General features: G+C 34.1%; 2 protein-coding genes across 4 annotated transcripts in view; both read right to left on the bottom strand.

Moving 5' to 3' along the window:
- LOC106068521 (polypeptide N-acetylgalactosaminyltransferase 5-like) overlaps positions 1–18,793 on the bottom strand; it is a 53,740-nt gene extending 34,947 nt beyond the window's left edge. The window contains exons 1-4 of one of the 2 annotated variants that reach the window (XM_056037412.1): positions 18,590–18,793; positions 2,501–2,675; positions 824–992; positions 50–200 (exon numbers count right to left, since the gene is read on the bottom strand). In XM_056037412.1, the coding sequence (XP_055893387.1) occupies positions 50–200; positions 824–992; positions 2,501–2,674 (494 nt within the window). In that variant the 5' untranslated portion in view covers position 2,675; positions 18,590–18,793. The remainder of the gene's footprint in view (positions 1–49; positions 201–823; positions 993–2,500; positions 2,676–18,589) is intronic. The other variant, XM_056037405.1, reaches the window with a different exon arrangement.
- Positions 18,794–21,048: 2,255 nt separating this feature from the next.
- Positions 21,049–27,533, bottom strand: part of LOC106068522 (organic cation transporter protein-like) — a 41,012-nt gene continuing 34,527 nt past the window's right edge. For both annotated transcript variants that reach the window (XM_056037449.1, XM_056037454.1), the window contains exons 9-10: positions 26,450–26,522; positions 21,049–26,234 (exon numbers count right to left, since the gene is read on the bottom strand). In XM_056037449.1, coding sequence (XP_055893424.1) covers positions 25,989–26,234; positions 26,450–26,522 — 319 coding nt within the window. In that variant the 3' untranslated portion in view covers positions 21,049–25,988. The remainder of the gene's footprint in view (positions 26,235–26,449; positions 26,523–27,533) is intronic.

Below are 27,533 nucleotides of genomic sequence, written 5' to 3' on the forward strand. Positions count from 1 at the left end.
AAGAAATATTATAAATAATAATAAATAAATAAATAAATATATAACTTACTCTGGCATGTCAATGTGTATGTCTCTTCTTAATGGAATGACTTCGCTGGCCAATAAGTTCACCTTGTAAACATTATACCCTGTGTCGAAGATAATCTTATCCCTCTCAGATAAATTGGTCTTATTGATGGTCACGCCACGACCGCCGAAACCTAAATCGAATAGATAATTAATAAGATAATAGCAGACTGCAATAAAACATAGAAACTCTACACATCGGAGCGAAGTTACTTTTTAATTCGTTTCTGTTAGGACATAAAAAAAAAAAGCCAATGATTTCGATTCCGAAGATTTAGAGTAAGTCAGACTAAGTCTACTTTCATTGATAAAACACTTCTTTTGTTGGTCTTGTCAGTCAATTATTACGACATTAATCTTTTAGGAGACAACCAAAAAAAGGTGATTCGACAGAGTTTTTAGAGTTTCTTTTTTTTTTTTCTAAATAGTCTCAAACAGAAGTTAACATAAGTTACTTGTTCAGACCATGCGGTCTTTAGGCAGGTGATGTAAAAATGATCGCTGGTTAACGAGAGGGTCATGTGATCAGCACAGCGACCAATCGCCTTCACTTTTACCCAACTAAGGTCAGGTACCCATTGGAGCTGGGTGGACTAAAGGCGCTCTAAAGAAGATCCCAGGACCTCCGGTTCAGAAGCCAAGCACTTTACAACTCAGCCACAGCGCCTTTAAACAGTACATATAAGACAAACAGTAAACGGCAACTCAGTTTTTAGTTCTGCAGTAATTTACTGGTTAAAGCGTTGAGAACACAAACCTGGACTTGTCGGGTCGGCCTTTGCTGGCCAAAATTGTTGATAAAACTGATACGAATTCTGTGGATTTGGCAGCATGACTGTTTTGGTTGTTTCCATTTGAGTCAGATTGAGCTTTGAAGCCAAAAACTGTTGCATTGATTTGTTATGCACCAAATGGTTTGCGACATGCTGAAAATAAAAAAAGTTTTTTTTTCTTTATTTCGTTTTGTATTTTTAGCGGCCCCCGAAAGGGGAAAAGACGCTATTAGTTTTGTGTGGCCTGTCTGTCCGTCCATCCGTCCTGTTTAGATCTCGTAAACTAGAAAAGATAGTGAAAATCCGACATCACAATATTTTAGACCATTCAAAGTTCGGATGCAACGGCTTTTTTTTTTCTTTTCTGAAAGAGAGACATCTAATTTTTTTAATCACTTATGCAAGCAGTTTTTTCATAAAAATACACCACTTTTATAACCATTCACTATTAATAGTAACAAACACGGGAGGCTCTTTAGTTGGGCAGTCAACAATTTACCAAATTTTAAACACATTTATGCAAATGGTTCTAGATTTTTTGTCAAAAAATTATTATTTTTACATTTGTATTGTTAAATTATATAAGTTCTATTATATTATGTTCTATATTTACACACAAAAAATGTTTATTATTTTTTTCAAGTGAAAAAAATCTATTTGGTATGCATATAAGTTGGACATAATTTAAAACAACAATAAATAAGTAGTTTTTCATTTTTTCATATTATTGCGTGAACACTGGCACCATATACACACCATAGGGCACTTAACCAAAGGAAATTTTTTTTGTTTTTGCGGAAATGTTTTTTTTTTCTTGAGGAATAAATAAGAGATTGACCCTTTACAAAACAATTAGATATTCATTATAAGTCATCAGTTAGTCCAGGTTCACATCTAACTTCACATTCACTTTCACCTATCCTTTGGTCTGCTGGGGCACCACACAAGATCTGTTAACATTTTTTCTCCATTCTTCTCTGTCATTTGTCTTTGATAGAATTTCATTCTGATAGTATTGAAACCTGCCTTTTTACCTGCCTGGTTGGACCACGTAGGGGTCCGCTTTTCAGTTTGTGTTTCCACACAAACTGTCTTTGTAACCTTGTTTTAAATTATTATAAAATAGGTGCCAACTATCATCCAAAATTTTGAATGTAAATTAGACGAGCAGATCATTGTTTTAGTTAGTAAGTATCCCACTGCTAGCCAAACTTATGTTATAAAGTGAAATGAAATGACTTTGGCATACAAAAGTTTACTGTTCTTCGCCCTTAAAATGAACTGAGTCATAAGACAAAATACAAGACTTAATCTTCTTACATTCCTGACAGTGTGGACATATCATAAACCTTTCTGAGCTACAAGACTCCATTGCTAATAAATGAAATAAGTCTAGCCTGAGAAGCTAGAACATCCTGGCTCGTTACCGGAAAACTCCGGCCAATCAAATTGAACTAAAGTTACGAGAAATAAAAAAAATCTTTATAAATTTATACTTAAAGATTTTTCCTCAAACGACACGTGGAAGAACTCGCAGTTACAAAAAAAAAAAAGTAACATTCTGAAATTAAGAAGAAAAGAGAACAATAATAAAATGATTTAAGCAAATTATCTTTGACCAAACATCTGTTACGCTTATGTAGACAAACTTGGCTACACACCTGAAGCAGCTCTTTATTCACAATCAAACGATATATGTCCTGGTCTCTCTTATTCTCGGCTGCTGGTTGAGTATCAGAAGTGAACACTGTACTGTAGATGATGACGGATATGACGAACAACCAGACGACGACAAGCAACACCAGGAACCTGAACACTTTTCTGTGCGCTTTCATTCTAGACAAATGAGATGTAGACGTCGGACTGAACAATTTTGCAGGTGATGGAGAAATGTGATTTACAATAGCGCATTTAGTATTATAAAGAGACGGACAGAACAACAACAACAACAACAAACAAAAGAAGAAAAACATTTTAAAAATACTTTTAAAAAAATAAAGCGTATACGAAGTGTAATTGCATCAATATGTTTGGATCAATCATGATGTAATTAATTTTTTTAATGGATCTAGACCAACAACAATAAATCTGTGCGATTAATAATATTTTTAACCCATTGATTTTGTTTAGCGCTATTTCATGTTAGCTTTCTCAACACGCTATGATTCTATCACTTAGCTGGACCAGTTGGGGGGGGGGGGGGAGTAAGAATAAGATATCTGGGTGGACTTAACTGTAATTGGTTTTGAAAGCATTTACACAAAAAAAAAGATGGGGAACGACCTGAATTCAAATTTGTGGTTCATGCCTCCTCGGGTCTACGTGCTAACCACTCTGCCAGTGAGATAATTATGACCAGAGAAGATTTGTATAGTTATATATTGTTTGTTTCAATTTAGAGTCGCGAATTATAAAGGGGACTAATTCAGCTTATACAACCACTTCAGTCAAGTACAATTTCTTTCCCTTGTTCGAGATACCAAACAAAATAATTAATTACTAATAGTTAATTAATTAATTAGTTGATTTTTTTTATTCTTGTGTTTTCAGGTAAAAGAAATAATTGTGCAAAATTTCAGCTAGATCCGAGATTAAATGCTATGTACGTCAAAATGTACAAATGTTTTTTCCAGACAGACAGAAAGACAGAGTGATTTGATATAAGCTTTGTAACAACCAAAATATTTCAAAACAAATCCTTTAAAATAAAAAACAAAGCTCATCTAAAAGAGAAGAACTCCGTCCTTAAAACTAGATCTACAAATAATGTACAATAAATAATTGTTTAAAGCGTAAAGTATCTAACTTGATCGGAGAATGAGTGAGGGAGAAACAGCATTAACAATTATTTAAAGAGACTAAACCCAACAAGTTTAGCCATATCTATGAATACTGAAGTATAAGTTTCCCTTGTTGCTATTAAACATAATAATTAATTACCAGTAATTAAATGTCCAATTGGTTACTTTTTTAAAATTGATTCATGTCTTGTCTATGTCATTGAATAATTTTGCGAAGTTTCAACTTGATCCGAGAATGGGTGTGGGAGAAATAACGTGTACACACTTTTACCAGACAGACGACATACAGATTTAGTTGATATAAGCTTTGTAAAAACTAGCAGCTTTTCCCCATTCAAAGGCTGCTTAAAATTCATTGTTACCATTAAACCTTGCTTTTTTTTTTCGTTCAAGTATTCTTATTGAATGCACAATTATAGGGCGTGTAAAACATGTTTAAGACAATGGGCGATCTTATCTCAAAACCTTATTGACATGTTCTAAATCTAATTTCTTTTTCACCTGTGGCCTAGCACGAAGGTTTTAAGTTCGAGTTCTCGTTGGGGATGTATGTATCACATAGTCTTCACTTCTTGTTTGAATAACTCTTGTACCCTAGTGCTGCTTGTAGGTGTATGTATCACATAGTCTTCACTTCTTGTTTGAATAACTCTTGTACCCTAGTGCTGCTAGTAGGTGTATGTATCACATAGTCTTCACTTCTTCTTTGAATAACTCTTCTACCCTAGTGCTGCTTGTAGGTGTATGTATCACATAGTCTTCACTTCTTCTTTGAATAACTCTTCTACCCTAGTGCTGCTTGTAGGTGTATGTATCACATAGTCTTCACTTCTTGTTTGAATAACTCTTGTACCCTAGTGCTGCTTGTAGATGTATGTATCACATAGTCTTCACTTCTTCTTTGAATAACTCTTCTACCCTAGTGCTGCTTGTAGGTGTATGTATCACATAGTCTTCACTTCTTCTTTGAATAACTCTTCTACCCTAGTGCTGCTAGTAGGTGTGAATGTTGTGATTTATTCAATAGATGTTAGGGCCTAGAATTAGAGTTACTGTTCGTTATTTTGTACAAACTGTATCCACAGCGAGTCATTAGTCAGAAGCGTGTTACGTGTGGACTTAACGTTACACAAAGGACATAAAGGAACACAAAATCATAATCGTTTTAAATTTTCTGTACATCGAACACACCAAAAAGAGCTAGTTATTATTTGTTATCCGGCATAGGTGAAAATCTCCAATGGTATTTACATATAAATAGATTTGTTTAATTAACAAGAATTAGACTATATCGTTTTGTTACCATGTATATGATAACTTGGGCGACTTTGGGCAGTTGCCTGGTTGACTTGATCATGTAGATTTAGTTTAGAAGTACCAGTGTGGAGAAATAACGTGTTACAAGACAGAGTAGTGTTTGATAGAAGCTTTGTCAACATTTCTTTTCACACAGCAACAGATGATAGTAAAAGATGACAATCCTAACCCCAGATGTGTGTAGCATAGGAATTTTACTATAACGTTTCTCAAAACGAGTGAATAGTATATTTAGGAACTCGAAGGTGGTCGTTTTTTTTTTATTCAATGACGAAAAATCAGATGAATTTTCATTGTTAGTTATAAGCAACCTCATTAGAAATATTTTTTAAAAATGTGATTAAGTGACGTCATCTTCAAAGAAGGACCTCTCAAAATGTTTTCTCAAAGGCATCTGCAATAAAATCAATGTAAAGTGTTGTTTTTAAAGGCATTTTAATTCGTCTTATCCAATACGGTTCAAGAGTCAATCGTTCTGTTAACGGTATTTTGTGCTAACAAAACAGGCCCGCCACAAAAACGTCTCACTAAACACAAGGATAAGCGTACACCGATCAACACCATTACAAGGGTTCACGCCCTTCAACTCTAAAGTTTCTTGCACATTTTCAGTTTAACTTTATACTAAATCTAATTGTTCCACAATAAAATAGAATTACTAGGTGGTGACAAAACGAAACAAAACAAAAAGTCACAGCAACGCCTAAGCAATGGTCCCATTACAGTTATACTTACTTTACTTCATTTACTTTATAGTTACTTTACAGTCTCTTCTTTTGACAACATGGATGCTATTTTATTATATCCAAGGCCTTTTAAAAATATGGTGTTACTCAGTAACGTGTAAGGTCCTACCTACCCTACCCACCCCATTTCTTGTAATAGAAAATCGTGTAATCTACTACAGAAATATCAATATCACATCTTGATCTACAGATTGTGTTCTGTTTGTTTAGGAATTACTAACTTTGAAAGATAACAAAATAATCAAACATACTTTTATTCCCCTATTTTATTTTTTCTTTTTAATGTGCTCAACCAACATCTGCTGTTGTAGTTTATCAAGAGACCAACTGACTGTGAAATTAAATCTTAGCCTGTTCACTTCTAAGATTTGCTCAATCTCGCCCTATGTCTAAACGCTATGCAATAAACAAACACCAAACTACCAATGTCTGCTATGGACCTCTTATATGTACTTCGTATTATGGATAGAGCGCAATAAAAATACATTATGATCTGTGTATAGTAAAAGCATCAAAAGGGTGAAATATAGATGGATATCTTAATATAGAACGTATTCTAAATACATGATGAGAGTATTAAGATATATGCATGAAAAGAATATAAGATACAGCCTACATAAGATACAGCCTACATAAGATACAGCCTACATAAGATACAGCCTACATAAGATACAGCCTACATACGATACAGCCTACATAAGATACAGCTTACATAAGATACAGCCAACATAATATACTGATACAGCCTACATAAGATACAGCTTACATAAGATACAGCCTACATAATATACAACTTACATAAGATACAGCTTACATAAGATACAGCCTACATAATATACAACTTACATAAGATACAGCTTACATAAGATACAGCCTACATAAGATACAGCTTACATAAGCTACAGCCTACATATGCTAAGAGTTTTAAAATAAAACTGTTATATTGAGCGATAGGCCAACAAGTAATATAATTTTAGAGACAGAAACAGAAAGGGGGGGGGGGAAATGTCAAAAGTAAAAGATAATTACACTCAAAACATATGAGCAAATATTGAAATGACCACAGAAACTACTGCACTCATTGAATCCATCAATATTTAATTTTCCCTTCCATTATTAGCACTGGCGGATCCAGAACTTTGGAGTGGGGGGGGGGGGGGGGGGCGATGTTTTTCCAAGCCCTTACCCTAATGCCCAATAAACCCTAACACTATGCATAAACGTGCGTACAACACACACACACACACACAAACACACACATACACATATACATATATATATATATATATATATATATATATATATATATATATATATATATATATATATATATATATATATATATATATATACTAGCCTGACATTACCCGCGGCCTGCGGGTCTAAGTTTGTGTTTACTAATCTAGTGGATTGGATTTAGATGTATGTTAAACTTAGCTAATGATCCTTTCAAGTTTTTTCTCTTTCGCTACGAAAATAAAATTAGGTTTGCGAAAATGGGTTTACCCCAAACCGATACATTCATATCTATTACAAACGAAAAGAGCGATAGCTTTGTTAAATGAATGGGATTATAAAGTGAACAATTAAACGAAATAATTTTTAGTACACGATTCATGAATGAATATAGATCTAGGCCTATCTCAACTCGGCTTCGCAGCTTTCGTAAACGAATGTGGTCTCTTAAAAATGCTTTAGAAAAGCAAATTTGAATGTTTATTTGATCGAAATATGAAATGAATGGACTATAATTAGTATGTTCATGTGTTAAAGTATAAAACTATCTGTGCGAAGAGAAGTTTTATCATCTTAGAGTTGAATTAGAGTTTTAGATCTAGGGATGTGATTAGAAAGTAAATAATTAAACGAATTAATATTTAGTACGCGATACATTACGGTATTGTCTAATGAAAGAATGTTCATCAGGAAATCTGTAGTTACATATATAAGGAGCTAATTAATGTAAAAAATGCTTTTGAAACACAAAATTGAAGGTTAATTTTATTATATAATGAAATTAATGGATCTTCTTTTATATTTTCATGTGTCAAAGTAAAAAACTATCTGCGCAAAGTGTATTTCTTAAAATTAGATCTAGGTCTAAATCCTTTCGATCTTTTCTCATGTCAACATTGTAGACATGACCTAGATCCATAAAATACTATAGCTTTAATAGAGTCGGACAAATATTTTTTTTTTAGGGTCTTAAGTTTGTTTTAGGGCTACAATACATACACTAAGGTCTAAGTTGGTACCCAAGAAACATTCCTGCCAAGTTTTATCAAGATTGGTCAAGCGGTTTTAATGTCTATAAGTAACATACATACACCTCACATTCTACTTTATAGTATACTAGACATATGTTACCCGCGACCCGCGGGTCTTTATTTGCGCATTACTGTCGATACTGAGAGTGTTTTGTAAACAATTAAACGAAATAATAATGTAATAAGTAAAGCGAATGTGTCAATGTAAAAATAGTGTGAATGAAGCTATCAAATCAAAATAGCTAATAGGCTTAATTAAATCCATTTTTTTTTCAAATTAAAACATTTGCTTGTAGGCCTACATATATTTGATTAAAATTTGAGATGAATAGACTAAATTTTGTATGTTCATGTGTATAAAGTATAAAGTAGATCTTGAGGTAGACGTAGATCTAAATCTACACTAATTTAGAGTTCTGTGCTGCGCATGCGTGAACTTTTTTTTATGAATGAATATAGGCCTATCTCAACACGGCTACGCAGCTTTAGCGAACAGCGAACGAATGTATTAGAAATGCTTTAGAAAAACAAATTTGAATGTTAATTTGATTAAAATATCAAATGAATGGACAATAATTAGTATGTTTATGTGTTAAAGCATAAAACTATCTTTGCGAAAAGAAGTTTTATCATCTTAGAGTTCAGTAAGAGTTTTAGACCTAGGCCTAGGAATAGACTCAGACCTCAGAAGAGAGATGTGTTAATGTGTAACCATTTGGTAATGTCTAATGAAAGAATGTTCGCCAGGAAATCTGTAGATATCAGGAACTAATTTATGTAAAAAATGCTTTTGGATAATCTAGTGGATTGGATTTAGATGTATGTTCGTCAGGAAATCTGTAATCACAGATATAAGGCCTAGATCTATATTCATTCATGAATCGCGTACTAAAAATTATGTCGTTTAATTGTTCACTTTATAATCCCATTCATTTAGCAAAGCTATCGCTCTTTTTGTTTTTTAATAGATATGAATGTATCGGCTTCGGGTAATCCCATTTTCGCAAACCTAATTTTATTTTCGTAGCGAAAGAGAAAAAACTTGAAAGGATCATTAGTTAAGTTTAACATACATCTAAATCCAATCCACTAGATTATTCAAAAGCATTTTTTACATAAATTAGTTCCTGATATCTGTGACTACAGATTTCCTGGCGAACATTATTTCATTAGACATTACCAATGGTTACACATTAACACATCTCTCTACTGAGTCTATTCCTAGGCCTAGGTCTAAAACTCTTATTGAACTCTAAGATGATAAAACTTCTTTTCGCAAAGATAGTTTTGTGCTTTAACACATAAATATACTAATTATTGTCCATTCATTTCATATTTTAATCAAATTAACATTCAAATTTGTTTTTCTAAAGCATTTTAATACATTCGTTCGCTGTTCGCTAAAGCTGCGTAGCCGTGTTGAGATAGGCCTATATTCATTCATGAAAAAAGGTCACGCATGCACAGCACAGAATGAACTCTATAAAAGCCAATGTTTAACTCTAGATTAGTGTAGATTTAGATCTATGTCTACCTCAATATATACTTTATACTTTATACACATGAACATACAAAATTTAGTCTATTCATCTCAAATTTTAATCAAATATATGTAGGCCTACAAGCAAATGTTTTAATTTGAAAAAAAAAATGGATTTAAGCCTATTAGCTATTTTGATTTCATAGCTTCATTCACACTATTTTTACATTGACACATTCGCTTTACTTATTACATTATTATTTCGTTTAATTGTTTACAAAAAACTCTCAGTGACTATATCGACAGTAATGCGCAAATAAAGACCCGCGGGTCGCGGGTAACATATGTCTAGTATATATATATATATATATATATGTGAGCTTGCGCTCCCAGAGCTATATTTTTATATATTTTATTTTTATAGGCTAGTGCCAAACTTATTAGTTGTACTTCCGCTTTTTGTGTATAAAAAGTGATGCCACGCTGTTTTAAAACAGTTCAGTGTACAGTTGACCAGTGGTCAGTACCATATCTGTCTTTGTGACAGCTGAAGATCGTTGTGGTCTGTCGTCTAATTATATTTTTATTCCTGTACCTGAGACGGCCTGTAAGTGTAAAAATATTTTAGATTTTTTACTAGATCTATACTATGTGTAAGGTAGTTATCTTATTTTCTAATTGGACTATTTGTCATAATAGTTGTCAACATGCTGTACGGAAGATGGCGGCGTCCATCAGTCCTAATAGAATATTATAATATAGATCTAATATAGTTTTGCATTTATGTATTGCAGGCTATTATTACTGCTGTGTTACTGCTTTTAACTGCTGCTTTTAGCTGCTGAATATTACTGCTTATAGCTGCTGTTTATAACTGCTATGTTAGATCTATTCTAATTCTATGGAATCTAGGATCTAGCATCTAGTGTTATTTTGTTTCTGCTATTGATAGTTTTGTTATTGTTTCTGTAGATCTATTCTATATCTAATTCTAGGGAAGCTAGTGTTGCTTTATTTCTGCTATTGATAGTTTTGTTATTGTTTCTGTAGATCTATTCAGATCTAATTCTAGGGAAGCTTAAGCTAGTGTTATTTTGTTTCTTTATTATCGCCTTAGTAAACTTAGTTATATTTATAGTCTGTTTCTCAGTTCTGTTCATAGTGAATAGTAAGGTACTGAGCCTAAGAATAAGATATTCTTGTTTTAGTGTTATTGTTGAGTGTAATAGTAGGATATTGTAGATCTAGACTAGTTTATTGTAGTGTGTTTGTGTAGATCTAGGTCTAGTGTAGTAGTTGTAGTGATTTTGTTAGATAGTTGGTTTGATCAGTTTGTGTTAGTTAGTTTGGTTAGTTTGTTAGTGTTTGTAGTGGTGTAGATTTAGAGGGTAGTTTATAGTGGTTAGTGTATATGTTATATTTTATTATTATTTGATTCCATGTAAATAAAGTTTCATTTTGTTTATTTATACTAAACTAAAGTTTGTTATCTTGTTTCCATTTAGTTTAGTATGTCTGGTTACTTAGGTGACTCTAGCCCCTTGGTCGTAGACTGAGGTGTCACAGATGAGCCCACCCAGTAGCGCAAACATCTGCCTACTGTTAGGTAAATTTTAATGTTGAGCAGCAGAGAATATGTCTTCTCTCTCCCACTCGCGCCTGCCTGACCTGCTCACACATATATATATATGAGAATAAAAAAACTGCATTTCTCAACCTCCGGCAAAAAACAAAACAACTGGGGCAGCGCAATAAGGTTCCGTGTTGGGGGCAAAAGCGTTTTCTTGCATTCTTCACTGCAGAAACGCATTCTCCTGACATCTACAGCTCATTATTCATCAATAGAGTTCGGGGCGAAGCCCCGACGCCAAAAGCGTTTCCTTGCATTCTTCAATGTAGAAACGCATTCTCCTGACATCTATAGCTCATTATTCATCAGTGGAGTTCGGGGCGAAGCCCCGACGCCAAAAGCGTTTTTTTTTTTGCATTCTTCCCTGCAGAAACGTATTCTCCTGACATCTAAAGCTCATTATTTATCAGTGGGGTTCCGACGCCAAAAAAGATTTCTTGCATTCTTCACAGAAGAAACGCATTCTCCTGACCAAAGGTTCATTATTCATACTATTAAAAAAGGACCTTTCGAATAATGTTGTACTTGAAAAGTATTCTAATATGAATTTATACTCCCTTAATACATTGCAAATAAAACCGATTTTTTCCTTGAAAAGATAAGATAACCCACATATTTAGATTTTGGCTTTGAGGATCGACGCCGAAAAATAATTATTCGATAAATAATATTCAATAAAATGAAAGTATAAATTGTGAGTTATAGTCCCAAATTTATTTAACTAACAAAATATCAGAATGAGTAAAGGTTGGGAAAAGGGACTATGCATATATTATATGGGTTTAGAACTCGTTTTAATCGTGACTCTTATACTGAAAAATTTCGTTTGAAATCTAACTTTCTTAAAATAATTATTATAAATGCATGTGAAATTACATAAACTCTGTCTGAAAATGGGAGGGGTGGTAGAGTTAAAACGATTAATCCTCGCTCCTTTAATAATTTCTGCTAAAGATTGCATTTGGGATTAAAGAATAGGGGTGGGGCGACTCAACTAATTTTGTTCACAAACTATGATTCTCCATAAAAATAGGACCGCCCCCCCCCCCACTCAGAGGGCTAGAGTGGGGAGGACAGTACATGCAATCGCCCTCCCCCCAACCCCACCGAATCGGCCAAGATACCAGAAAGGGATTGACATAATATAAAATTTATATATTAATTGAATTAATTTTGTTCACAAACTATGATTTCTCCATAAAAGTAGGACCGCCCCCCCCCACTCAAAGGGTTTAGGTGGGAAGGGCAGTAGAGGTATTCGCCCCCCCCCCCCCCCAATCGGCAAACAGGGAACGACATAATATAAAGATCGGTTAAAATATCAATAACAAGTTTAAATCATATAGATATTTAATTGATTCTGTTAGCAAGCTGTGATTTCTAGAAATAAATTGGACCGCCCCCCCCCACTCGAAAGTGTATGGGGGGGGGATGGGATTGAAACCATCGCCCCCTCCCGACCCCACCAAATCGGCCAACATACTAGAGGGGGGGGGGGCGAAATAATCTAAAAATAGGTTGAAATATAAATAATTAGTATATATTATTAACATAAGTAATAAATTCGTATACAAATTGTGTAAATTCTATACTAAAATTCGTCACCCCCCCCCCTTCTACGGGGGGGGGGGGGGGGTCGGCCGAGTGAGGGGGGGGGGCGATCGCCCCTACCGCTCCGTAAGAAGAATGACATAAACTTTGAGTGTTTAGATAATAGACGAGAGGGCATTGTGCTGGTAATGAGTGAAAACCTCTGAAAATTGGTCACGAGATCAAACAAATGTAACTGTGTAACTGACGCGTTCAGTCTCTCATTGCCTCTCAGCACTCTAACGGACCGTGCCTTAAAGTAATAGACAAGTCAATAGACAAGTCAATAGACAAGTCAATCACATTGTCTGCAGGCTAAAAGTCACATTAAAAAAAAAGATCCCCTCAGGAGTCTGAAGTATGTGGATTAAGTGTTGCTAGTATTGGACTAGATGTCGGCCGTGCAGAGTTGGGGTCGTTCAGAGAAGTTCATGTGAATATGTAGTTCATGTGATATGAAGTCCATGTGATTCGTGGTTCATGTGATATGAAGTCCATGTGATTCGTGGTTCATGTGATATGAAGTCCATGTGATATTAACAGTAATATGTGGCTCATGTTATATGATGTCCATGTGATATGTGGTCCATGTGATACATAGTTGAGGTGACATGAAGCCCGTGTGATACGTGGTCCATGTGATATGTTGTCCATGTGATATGTGGTCCATGTGATACATAGTTGAGGTGACATGAAGCCCATGTGATATGTGGTCCATGTGATACATAGTTGAGGTGACATGAAGCCCGTGTGATATGTGGTCCATGTGATATGTGGTCCATGTGATACATAGTTGAGGTGACATGAAGCCCATGTGATATGTGGTCCATGTGATATGTGGTCCATGTGATACATAGTTGAGGTGACATGAAGCCCGTGTGATACGTGGTCCATGTGATATGTTGTCCTTGTAATATATGGATTTCAACTATAAGCTTCAGTATATGAATTCAATTTAAAAAAACTGGAAACTTGAATTTTGACCTCTGTTTGTCCTACTTTTAAATCTTGACACTCTATTAAAGTGCATTTAGTAGCCTACACAATTTGTTGAACACAAATTTGGCGTAATCCAAGAAAAAGCATCTTTTAAAACCAGAGACTTGACCTTAGACCAGTTCTTGAGGTAGGAACTCCATGTGGACAAATGCTTAGCACGTGTTTGGGGCTCGGGACGGTAGTGAAGAAGTTGACTGAATCACCTTGAACTTTTAATGTTGCAAAAGATCTAATCAATGAGCCCCTACACTATAATCGTTTTCAATTTTATCAAATCGATCAAACGCAACAACACTGCTTTTTCTAAGATTTAATTCGAAATAAAAAAAACAAAACAAGGAATGTTACAATGATTTTAAAAATAAACAAGATTTCAAAAAAAAAAAAAGAGTTTAACTTTCTCACAAACTCATTGGCAACCAGTAACCTCTATTGGTCCGTTGTTTAGTAACCAATGCAGGTCAAAGGCAATGCTCAATATTCTTAGAACGACAAACATGATGGTGAAATGTTGATTACAAGAGCACTTTTCGTGTTGTTCTTGTTTGTTTTGTTTGTTTGTTGACAAACATGTTTTATTCGAACCGATTCTTAAACTAGTTTTTAATATAAAGAGCTGAGGGAGCATAATTTGGTTTAAAATAACAAAGTCATTTAGAAACCTTTATGTGTCGAGATCAGACAACTTGTCAGAAAGTAGGTCTATGCTCTACAAACCATCAATTCTCTTTACAAAATGTATATTTAAAGCATGATCCCTTGAATATGTTTATTTTATATGAGCGTTTTTTTGTTTGTTTTTTTTAAACACGATCTCTCTTTGTTATCTTGTTTTAGTTGTTTAGTATAATTTGATAATGAGCTAAAAGTCATTCATCCCAATTTGATCAATGAAAACTAAATACTACCGACAACCATCAACTGTGGAATTTTCTTCTTATCCAGCAGCTAGTTTGCAGAAAACGCCCTCTGAGTCTGACTGGTAACAATTTTCTATGTAAATACATTCAGAACGTGGAATATGTCGTCAAGTTCAATTGGTTACAACGTCGTTGCCAGATATCTCATTAAGCTAGGCCATATATTTATTTATAGACAATTTAATTATGTTATAATCGAGAGACAAAAAAAAAGAACAAAAAGTACATACAAAATGTCCAACAAATAGTTTAGATTTTTAAAGATAATAATAATACTGTTATTGAAGTTGAACACGCCCCACCCTCTCAAGACATATATGTTTCAATTCTAGTTTACAACTCACCCATCGCACCCCTTCCACTACTCTGATATAGACCTCAGGTTCATGTGCTTTCAACAGCAAAGAACAATAAAACGTAGATATAAACCGCATGCTACATATTTTAGGGTGTCCCGAGACATTAACCTTTTTACATTTTAAAAGGTAGGGCAGAACAAAATGTGAGCGCTTAAGGCATCTAACGAGCTTAATCCGGCCCTGATTGCTATTGTATGAATGTAGGCTCCAAGCGACTGTCGTTATTTTTTTCCTACCAATGTTCAACTGTTGTACACATCTTGAATACGCTTAATTTGTTTACAGAAATATCTTTATACCGAGTTCAGAAATACGAAGCGACAATCCTGTCACGAAAAAAAAATGCCCTAAAGCTTTTTATTTTATTTCTGTTATCATCAGCATCAGACTTGTCGCATACAGGCGAGCCTTGTGGTGAGATAGAAGCTAATGGTATGTTTCTCTATCTCAATCAGACGTGTAGTCAGATATTTGGCTTGACTACATCTTATGATGGCCTGAGCTTTTTGTACCATTAACAAAGTATTGAATAAAAGATTAACTTTCTGATATAAACTTCGCACGAAATGTTTGAGTCAGATTATTGTAGGAATGTAGGTCTCTAGTTCGTTTGCACCGATGTAATTTGTGTGTGTGTGTGTGTGTGGGGGGGTATGTTCTTGTAATTGTAAATAACAATAGACTTTTAAATGAAATCTCGCATTCTGTAATAATAACTTTCGACCAGTGATGCCCAACCTAATTTGGTCTGCGGGCCATTTTAATTTCCAACATTCCTGTCGCGGGGCATATCACCGTAAAGGTACAAAAACGAAATTGACCTTAAACTATTTTTTTAGAAACCCGTGGATCTAGTACTTACATTAATTAGAGGGATATCGGTGTTTACCTATTTTGTTACGCGTCGGAAAATGGCTTCATTTCTCTGCTTAAAATGTGAGCAACGTTATAGCTAGCTTTCCACAGACTCATTTTCTTGTAGCTTTCTGTAAATATCCCCATCAATCTTCCAATCTCTATGCGTAGTTTAACTATCGTAGATCGCAAGGTCTGAAAGGGGAAACTTTTCTTTTTAGCGGCCCCCGAAATGGGAAAAGACGCTATTAGTTTTGTGCGAAATGTCTGTCCGTCTGTCCGTCCGTCCCGTTTAGATCTCGTAAACTGGACAAGATATTGAAAATCCGACATCACAATATTTTAGACCATTCAAAGTTCTGATGCAACGGCTACTTTTTTTTTTCTGAAAGCGAAAAATCTAATTTTTAAAATCAGTTATGCAAGCAATTTTTTAAAGAGAAAAAGCTAATTAGTATGCATTATAAGTTAGACCTAAATTAAAACGAATAGTAATCTTGTAAACTTCTTTTTTGTGAACTTTTATTACATAGTACCGATAAATTCTTCTTGTACCATTCGAATAAGAGATTGAGCCTTTTCAAAACAATTACAACAATTATAAGACTTCAGTTAGGCCAGGAGAGGCGCGGTAGCTGAGCGGTAAAGCGCTTGGCTTCCGAACCGGGGGCCCCGGGTTCGAATCCTGGTGAAGACTGGGATTTTCAACTTCGGAATCCTTAGGCGCCCCTGAGTCCACCCAGTTCCAATGGGTACCTGATATTAGTTGGGGAAAAGTAATGGCGGTTGGTCGTTGTGCTGGCTACATGCAGGGCCGGTCTTAGGCCACTGCAACCTATGCGGTCGCAGTGGGCCCCGCGCTTTCATAGGCCCCGCGCTAATTCTAGGTGAAATTATTAAATTGCAGAATATATACGAAAAAGTCATGGAAATCTCCTGAATTTATTAAAATCTCCTGAAAACTCATAAAAAATCTCCTGAAAAATAGTCAAAATTGTCATTTGTGGGTGTCATTCATTGCGGAAAACGCCAATCCTACGCGCGATAAAAGAAAAAAGGCATTGTCAGCTTTCATGTAATAAAGTGTTATAATCGGGCGAATTTTCACCTTAAAGAAATTACATTTCTTTTTTTACTTTTATAGTCACTGGCATATAAATATGCCATAGGTTGCAAGGTTCGTAAATTAAAGTTAATTTGATCGCAATTTTGTTCATAGTAAAGAATAAATACAATTCAAAGTCGAATTTTTGTTTCTAATACAAAATCACAATTTTCACTTATTATCATTATTCCCACCCAGACTAGGCCCCGCGCAATCAGTTTCGCATAGGGCCCCGCAATTGCTAGGACCGGCCCTGGCTACATGAACCCTCGTTAACCGTAGGCCACAAAAACAGATGAGCTTTACATCATTTGCCCTATAGATCACAAGGTCTGAAAGGTGAACTAGTTAGGCCAGGTTCACATCTAACTTTGCATTCACTTGCACCTATCCTTTGATCTGCTGTACCGTTGGGGCACTACACAAGATCTGTCAACCTTCTTTCTCCATTCTTATCTCTCATTTTTCTTTGATATAATTTCATTTGGATGTTCTTTCTGAAAAAATTGAAGCCTGCCTGGGTGGACCACTTCGGTGGCCGATTTTGAGTTTGTGTTTCCACACAAACTGTCTTTGTAATCTTGTTTTTTACTTTATTCGCGGCTGAAATCAAGAATGCCGCCATATTTATTTGATAAACTAAATATGTTGGCTTATTATCATGTTCCCCAAAAAAGTAAAGATCCGTTCACTTTTCCTGGTAGATTCTACATTCAGAGCCCCAGTTCATAAGCAGACAAAGGTCATTGTACCAATCCATCAGAGAAAAAGTGAGGTTCCTAACGTAGAAAAAAACAAAACATTTTTCAATTTTTTTTAAGTGTCATTTTCTACACTTTGTGCTGACGTTTTGACGGACTGGGTGGAACCACGTCGAGGGCCAGATCTGGCCCCCGGGTCGTATTTTGGGCATCACTGCTTTAGAATATATCATATTAGGAAAGCTCCCATCAAGACATCAGCTGAGTCTGTGTCAAAACTGAAAAAATAATATTTGGGCTCTTCAAGGCTACCATCTTGACATCAGCTGAGACTTCCAAATCTCAAATAAAATATTTAGGCCTATACAAGGCTACCATCACAGTCACCACTGTTGAAGACCAAATCTATTTTCACAGGTGTATGCATACTACATGCCTACTGGAGAATGGTTTATATTTGAATGTTTATCTCAGATATAGTATCAAAGAGTCAATACTTTGAGTTGTCTCCGTGAATGGATCAGAAATGTGTTAGCCTCTGGCCAGCTATGTTTAATGTAGTCTCTCAAACTGGGTCTATGAGTGACAAATTATACGTTAACATTCGAGTAGTAGACATTGGTGTATCCTGTCTCAATGTTAATGTCTGTTTTGTCCTAGATACATATTGCTGGCTGATAACATAAAATGCAGTATAAAATAGTTTTAGAGTATGACAACCAAATTATAGCCACGATCGTTATATATTTAACTCTTTCAGTGCGGGGTTAATCTCATGGAGTCACGTCGCTAGCGCTGGTGGAGAACTATTTTCTTTTAAAATAAAATCGAATATGTTAAATTAAATAATAAAATAAAAACAAAGTTTTAGTAACTCTAACCACCTTGCACGTTATTTGGTCGTTTAGGAAAACTCACTTTTTTTCCTATCCAAATAACTCCCACTGACAGGATTAAAGCAAACAATTCAGCAACCCTACCTTTTATTACAACTTAGACAAATATATATATGTGTGTGTGTAGGCTTAGCCAATGAAATGTAAATCCGTAGGAAAATGTCTTCATAAGTTCATCTCTTCAAACAATACAAAGTAGGCTACTGAAACAACTTTCTCTGCGCAACTATTGCAGACGTTCAGAGTTGACTATTCCAGGTGAATGAAATGAGCAGTGATTGAACACATTGACAATCGCGTCCATCGAGATGTAGCCCCAGATAACAACGTCCACGTCAAAGAGAAAGGGGGGAGGGGGAGAGGTTGAAGATTTAGAGCGCAGATTATGGGTGCACGAGGAAAGCAACCTATTAGGCAATCAATGTATAAACCCAAGCAGGAGTGTCCTGGGAAACATGACGAGATCGCACATCAAGAAATATCATAATGGGAAATCTTTTCCTTATCGACCATTCACGTGTCTTACAAAGACACACCAAAATTGGTTCATTAATAATGTTTATGCCCACTTTATTCATAACATAGGCTACCTAAAGAAAGAACACCCAACGCTGTAATATTTAATGTTATCTATGGTGTTGTGTATAGGGTGTACCACCGTACATGACGTTATGACTATTGCTATTTATAATGTTATGTATAACTTGAGAACAAAATAAATCTCAATGTCGCCAACTACAAGCAGCGTGTTAAATAAATGGTAAAGAGTGGAATAGAATACATTGGCATTTTTAGGATGTTCCTGGGTCCACCTAGATAAATAAATAGTAACAAATTGAATAGAATACCTTGATATTATTTGTTTAAATTGATGCATGTTTTTGTTACACAGGTACAGTAAATAATTGTTTCCAGTTTCAGCTTGTTTCGAGCAATGGGTGTGGGAGAAATAACGTACAGGGGACAACATCCCACATATTTAGCCATATAGGTGAATACTGAAGAATTAGTTTCCCTTGGTATCAAACAAAATAATTAATTACTATTAATTAATTGATTTATGTGATGCAAGATGAAAACTAGAAAAGAAAAAGAAAGTCAATCCCTTGCTGGTTGAAGAATGCAGTTCAACCAACAAAGAAATACGCATGAAAATAAAACAAAAATGGATCAGTGACCAGTGCACTATAAACGATAGCAGCTTAAAAATTGGCAATAGCAAAAAGACATATGAAACATTCAAAACTTTAATCAAAGCAAGATAAGCTAGAACCGCAGGTGATTGAAATCTGGAAGAGTAACATCAGCTTCCAAGTAAAATTAAAGCTGTATTCTTTGCTAGTGGTCTCCGTACTTCTATATGTCTATAGGGTTGTGAAAGTTGGACGCAGAACGCTGAGGCTGAAAGAAGAATCCAAACCTTTGAGAGTCAATGCTACAGAAAACTGTTGGGTATCAGTTACAAGGAAAAGAAGACAAACGACTTTGTAGGCCTACTTTTACAAGTCAACACTCTGGCTGGCAAAAAGTAAGAACTCCTCAATACTGTGAAGAGACGAAAGCTATTCGTGTATTGTCTTCGCCAATGAATAATTGTGCAAGTTCCAACATAATCCGAGAATGGGTGTGGGAGAAATAACGTCATCTCAATGTGCACCAGACAGAAGGAGCTGATACAACAAAAGCTCTAGGAGACCATGAATACTGCATCTACGAAGTAGCTTTCAACAAAAACACTTCTTTCTTTGTAAGCGCATAGTCACGTGATATGTAAAGAACGCTGGAGTCTTCTTTCTCTCAATGCGTATATATCTAGAAAATGTTTGAGATTTAGTTTTCTATTATATACCGGTACTTGAAAGACCCTTAACACTGGTGAGGAACTTCTTTTGAGAGCTGTCAACTCAAACCTGGTGAATTTGACATCGCGACTGTCATGGGTGTAGAATCATGTTCTAAAAGTAAGATTTTTAATCCATTGATAGTTAATCCACAAATATACATGTACTGGTGCTACCTAAATAGGAATTAGACTAGAAGTAGAAGCTGTCTCTCCTTGCACAAAGTTAATTAGATGGGTCAAATTTCAATCTGGAAAATTTGTCAAAATCAGCGAGGAATCAAATCATTGTTTGTATTAGTTATGTTTAGTACTTTGTTCCCTTTCTCAAACTTAGATTTTTAAACCATTTCATTGGATAATTGGATAACTTCTTGTTCTAGTCTGAGGCTAATGTAATATACAATTCTCAAAACATAATCTGCCTGGTAAGTAAGCGTAAGGACGCTAATAGATCCCGTGTTTTTGTTTCATTCCAAGTTGGCTAGAGTGAGGTCCTGTGAACTGGATTAATTTCTATTACGTTGCTAAAATTGTCACTACGTATCATACGAGTCTCTTGTATTTGTGTATTTGAAATGGGTTCCATCTAGACACTATAATTCACTCATGCAATCAAAAACAATAGTTTTTTTTTAGAGTTTAGGAGCTTTTTAATACAAAAATAGAAATCAAATTCTTTCAATCTAAAGTGTAACGAAAATCTGGCAATCATTTCAAGAAAGAAAAAAAAAAGCAACTTACAATATGAAATGTACACTTGTTGTTCTATATATTTATATGCATGTTATATTTTTAAAAGTACAATGTTACCGTACAATTGTACACAGTGATATATAGATATGTGACATTTCTATTATATAGTAATGAGAGATCTGTGATGATATGCTCAGTTAACAGTACAATCCAATAAAGACCCTTACTTTCAGATCACTCACTGTAATGATCTAGAGAAAAAAAAAAACACTTTTATATTGAGTATTTTTAAAAAACTGACAACCAAAAAAAAATCATAAATATTCTTGTACAAAATTACTTTTGTTCATTTATAACAACTAGAGATGTCTAGAGAGTTGGTCCCCATGTAAGTTACTTATGGATATCTAGATCTATTATTTAAAGATCTCATGAGAAATAAAATGTATATGAAATTGTTCCTAAAATGGCTTTTTTAAAGACCTACCTTTTAAAATGAAAGGCAATAACCTATGCAAATGTTCACTCCTTAAAGTACGCTGATTGTAGGTTGGATATGAAAGAATTGAATCAATGTGCAGGAGGTGAAGTAAATATCTTGTGAAACTGAGCAGCACATGATACTTTAGTTCTTTACAGCTTAACAAGCTCTGATGAGGAACAATACATTATAGCTAACACATTCTCTCCCCTTAAGTTTGTTAAAAGTAAACAAATGGATGAAAAAGTCTTTCCACCAACTTTGTTTCATGTAAACAAATGTAAGCAATTATGCTGACAAAAAAACACATCAGACATAATTCCGGATAAAACCCAGATCTAGCAACTTCCTCAAGCTTAGGCTATTAAATAAAAAGATGAGTACATAACATTACTATTTTATCATAAATGTTAGTACAATAGTACTTAATATTGTCTTCATTTATTACAGACTCAATTCCTCTCAAAAAACTATATTTACAAATCCAAAGATGAGAATAAGACAATTTCTAATACTAGAGAGAAAACATCTTTTAAAGTGCATGTGCACTAATCCTGTTTTTTTTCCCTCCTATTTCAAGATTTCCACATTTCCACAGCAAAGTGTCATGTCACAGCCTTAGGGAAAACTTTATGACTGTCTAGTCAGAACAGAAACAAAAAGTGTTTGCAGAATGGAACTGTGGTGAATAAAAATAGACTTCTCTAGTTCCTATACAAAAACATTGTAAACATACACACATAACTATGATGGCTGCCCTTTAGTCATTGACCTAAATATTAAACTAAACTATGACAAATAAATTATGGATAACACATAGATAGGTAAATTACCTTAGGCCTTAGACTATTCGTCTTAATATAACAATGACAAACTTAAGCTCATACATTAAAATAGAGATAAATCAGCATTAATAAAACACTGCTAGTTTCCATTCGAGATAGATCTTCCATTACATTAATATCAATAGAATTTATTTTGGACACAAGTGAAGTGAATGGCTTTTGAATGAATCCTTAAGACAAATGACAAAATGTGTACAATTGTTTCTAAATGTGTATATAAATGCCAATTTTTGTTAACATAACATTTAGTTTTAGTTACTACTAAGCATCCATCACTGTTGGTCTCATAACTACTACCAAACATTGTATCTAAATGACTTATAAGCATGTTACATCAAAATGAAATACATGCATTTATACAGGCATATATAATAATAATAAACACACACACAAGAGAAATAACAAATGGATGTTTTAAACTAATAATGTTTAGTATGCCCTCATTAGGTTTTCTCCCCCCAACTAATAAATCACAAGTGTGAAAACAAAGTACTACATGTACTTGACTTCATTAGTCATTCTAGACATTTAGATCAGTGTGAAGTCTAAGTCAACATAAGTCTAGAGTTGATATTTAAAACAAATCTAAAAGAAAGACATATAGAATTTAGCCAAGATTATATGCAGATTGCTCATATTTTTTGGTATCTGAAAGATGAATGCAGACAAGGTCAGATAGCCATCAGAAAGAATTACATCAATCAGGCTGGATGAAAAGGGATATTCACAGCCAAAGATTTGTATTGTAATCATTATAGTTGCTATTTCACAATTTACACATCGAAAAGCAAACCTAAATCAACCACTGGCGGACAATGATTATGTCTGCACTAGATGTGGCAAAATATGTAGGTTGCAACTGGGACTGCGTAGCTACTTGCTTTATAGCACTCCTTAATCTCCAGACTCGAGGAAAAAGCTTCATGTCTTAAAAAAACAACAAAGACTCAATATTTATATTATAATAATAAGCAGGACTTTTAAAAATCAATTGTTTTATCCCAAGATTATATAAGATATATGTTGAAAGAATGTCTTAAATATACATAAATAATTTTTTTGCTCTAATTATGAACATTTCAAAAACAACTTTTAGTTTAGATATAAATTATAATACTGGCTCTAAAAACATTTTAAAATAATGGATAACAAGTAAATAAAAATGATGGAAAAATTTAAACAAAAAATGTCATGTGTTTGGATTGACTAATGACATCCTGATTATAAAAAATGATGTAAAAATGATGAATTAACAAACCAAAAAAACAACAACAAAGGAATCCTCTGATTACGTAGAACAAATCTTACAGGATTAAAAACAAAGTATACAAAGTATACATAACTAAAAATCAACATCTCCCTAATTCTTGTCTGAGTAACAAATTTTGTTCTAAGCTGAAATGAAATTAAATATTGACTTAGTAACAGTCGTAACAAATCAATTGCATGCCTTCAAAAACAAAGAGGCCCAAGTCAGTTTTATATTAATACCAGTTTTAAAATATGTCGACAAAGAATTATTGTATAAAGGATGTCGTCAACAAAATAAATAACTTTCAATAAAAAGGAAATATGAAGCTTTAGTAGACGGCGATTGTAAATGATAGTATGTTTATGGTCATGATCATTGTAGTTGTCCTTTTGGAATGTATGTGTGATATGTATACAAACAAAATGAATTGAACATTTAATTTACATATGCTATGAAATATTTCTCTAAGCCAGACAAGGCTACAGTTATGCTTTATGCAGAACGATCCATCAAAATCACCAAAAAACCTCTCAGGTTCCAACATTACAGAAAAGTGCTATTTATTTTCCTATTCAGACAAACAAATATGCCCACGACCATTATCTAAATTTTGATTTTGTAAAATGTCATATGAAACAACTTTTTAAAAATATTTGGATCTACGTTTTCCGATTCCTTCCGACTTGGGCAGTTTTATTTCATAAATGAATATGAGGTACAGTAACATGCCAAATTAAGTTCATTCAATAATCAGTCAATTCAGCACTAATTCAGGACTACATTTAGGACAAGCTATCTCAGAGATGAAACATTAACCATATTTTATGATGCTGTATAGGCTTCATCCCCTGGACATGTAGAGATTGTTGATATTGATAAACAGACCACTTCCTCACTGGATTCTTTTTAAAAGTTTTCCAGTAATGTTGCCTAAGGATGTTTACTGGAGCCAATGTGAAGTGTGAGTTTTGTCTTTATCAAGCCACTGACATACAGCGCAAGAAAGATTCAACAGCACATGGGCTGCTATTGAGGAAATGAAGGAAAATGCGCAAATTTTTGTTTTTTAATTGTCTGAAATCATGCTTACAAAAATGATAATCCGTTACTCATTAGCATATTGTTAGAGAATGTTGACTATGAATTTAAGAGTCATCTAAACAATGAAACATTTGAGGCTCTGCTCATTGCCAAGTCTAGGACAGGAGATACAATTACCAGGAGAGTGCTTACTACAAGTCACTGCATGCTGTTCACTCTGGCAAAGAATAGTAACAGAATTGTTAAGAACTACTATAAATAGTGTAAATAATTGTATGTAAAACAGCCAAATTGAGCGCATCTTTCAAGAATAGGATAATGGATACTCAAATTTGTCAATCTATTTGTATGTATGTAGTTATAATTTTAATTGAATAATAAATAACTACAAATGATTTAGCAATGCTTTTGCAATTGCAGGTTCAATCACTACTTACTACAGCATGTCTGCTGTAAGCTCATACAATATTTGAAAGAGAATGTACAACACATCTTCCATGACTGTGTACAAAACATCTTCAATGATTGTGTACTTTGACAAGTTCAATGTAATTATATGAAGGCTTTTGACTCCCTACGTCCAGCATTCTTCAGGACTAAGTTACAATTGGAAATAACAAGGTGTTAGATGTCAACTTCAAATTTACTGCAAATGTAGGATACTTGAGAAAAGAAGTATAAAAACATTTTAAAAAATGGTATAAAAAGGAAATGCCCCAAAAGATTAAAAAACAAAATATTGTTATAACATTGTGTGTCATTAAACATGATGTCATTAAGTCATAGCATTGTCTATGTGTCATTATACATGATAATTAAAAACAGCTTATTTATTAGCTCAAACATGTTTGTCTAATGTAATTTACTTTAGAAAGCCTAGAAAATGATTGCTCACAATCAAAGCATTAAAATAAACAAGTTTAAATGTTTCTCTCAAACACTCGACTTAACAAGCTGTTGACCAATGTTATGTGCCTGTACAAAGCACACAGTTAATCTATAACACTGTTACTTCTATATAGCAGTCATAATGGGTCCACCTATAGTAACAATATCAGTGCACAGGTCACTTGCTTTTATAGAAGTACCTACACGTTGCAACTACTATATATACACAGTAGCAGTAATTTAAAAAAACAACAACACAACAACAGTGTTTCAATATTTAAAAAACAATCAATATATATATATATATATATAAATTATAAATAAATAAATTGTATTTTTATCAAAACAGCCTACCATAAATATTTTAATCAACTAGGCTGTCCAATTCAAGTCTGTTATTTCAGATTAAATATTGAGTACAATGTTCCTACTTGACAAAGTTAAGCCATCTGACCAAAAGAAATTTTGTCTACCTCTGTGAGATTGAAGTCGTCACCTGATCCATTCTCCGCTTTGTTCTTACCATGATTTAAGAGTTCCACTTCAGCAGGGGTTGAAGGCAATGTAGAATGTATTCTATCAGGTAGGGGGGCATCTTTTGTTTCATTTAACAACAACACCAAAAAACTACAGGTAACTGCTAATATGCCAAATATTGTGAAAGGAACATGCATCAAAGTCTTGCCCTAGAAAAATTAAACAATGATTATGTTGTAAACAAGCTATGACCAACATTGTTAGGATAGGAAGTATAAAACAATCAAGTTCAATAAGCTTCCCCGACAATTATTTGACTGGACAGAAGTAAAATGTTTTAAGCTTTAAAATAAACAAATGAAAGACCTTTAAGCCACTAAGTACAATAAATAAATAATCTATACAAGTAAAAACACTGACTTACTAAGAAACCAAACTGTGGAGCTACAATACCACCAATTCTGGCAGCCATTGAGCAAGCACCAATACCTATATTTCTGAATTAGTCAAAGAAAAAATTGAATAACAAGCAAATATTTCATTCCACAGAAACATTATATAAAAGCATTTCTTTCAATCTAGTCTCCTTTAGGGTTGGATACTTGATTGAAACACTTTATAAAATGTGGCATACAAATATTAATAACTATAATAAATCTTATCTTAATATAAGATGTATTCTATAATATTGTTGTAACCAGGCTCCCGCGCTACACTAATGGTGCGCATCTGAGCACTACTGAACACGACTAGTGAAAGACATATTTTAGACAGGAAGAAGGACTGTTGTGAGCCGGCTAAAAGTCATGGGAGTCTGAACAGTCTGGTGCTGAGTGCTGTCCTGTGTGATACTAGGAAACTGTGTGGGAGACCTGGAGCGACACTGGGAAGTGTGTCGGTGGTCTGTTCTGTGTTCTGGTATGAAGTAGGACTCTTAGAACTTAAGACATATTACTCCCTGTGACTTTATAGCAGACGTCCAAGTCTAACTAGTAACTATTACTATTTGTTGATGCTTATACTAATTATACTAAATAAATACATCGTTTACTGTTGCCGACCTGTCTTTCGTTGAGTGCCTACCCTAGAGTTACAACAATATATTTTTAGAGTATACAAAAGTTTTATTGGTAATAATTTTTTTAAGTCAAGCTCTCCACAAAGAGAACAATGGTAAAAAAAGGTTTAATCTTTCATAAAAAATATGATGGTGCAAAATTCCACAAACCAAAATGCATCCCCTTAAAAAAAGGTTGCAATGAACACTTATAGGAATAGTAATAGAGAAAACTATGGTGTCAAATCTTGACACTTAGTGAGCCAATATGGTAATCTTAGAGAATCAAGTCACCTGCAGATCAGATCATTTGCATATAAGAAACAGTTTAAAAAATCACAGACCTTTAGTCCTGATCAATTAAAATATAGAAGACTCTTTTTTTTAACATTTGGCCAACCCAATTTCAATTTGAATTAAAAGCTTTTTAACTTCACACATCAAATTATTT

This window comes from Biomphalaria glabrata, chromosome 1, assembly GCF_947242115.1.
Source record: "Biomphalaria glabrata chromosome 1, xgBioGlab47.1, whole genome shotgun sequence".
NCBI lineage: Eukaryota > Metazoa > Mollusca > Gastropoda > Planorbidae > Biomphalaria > Biomphalaria glabrata.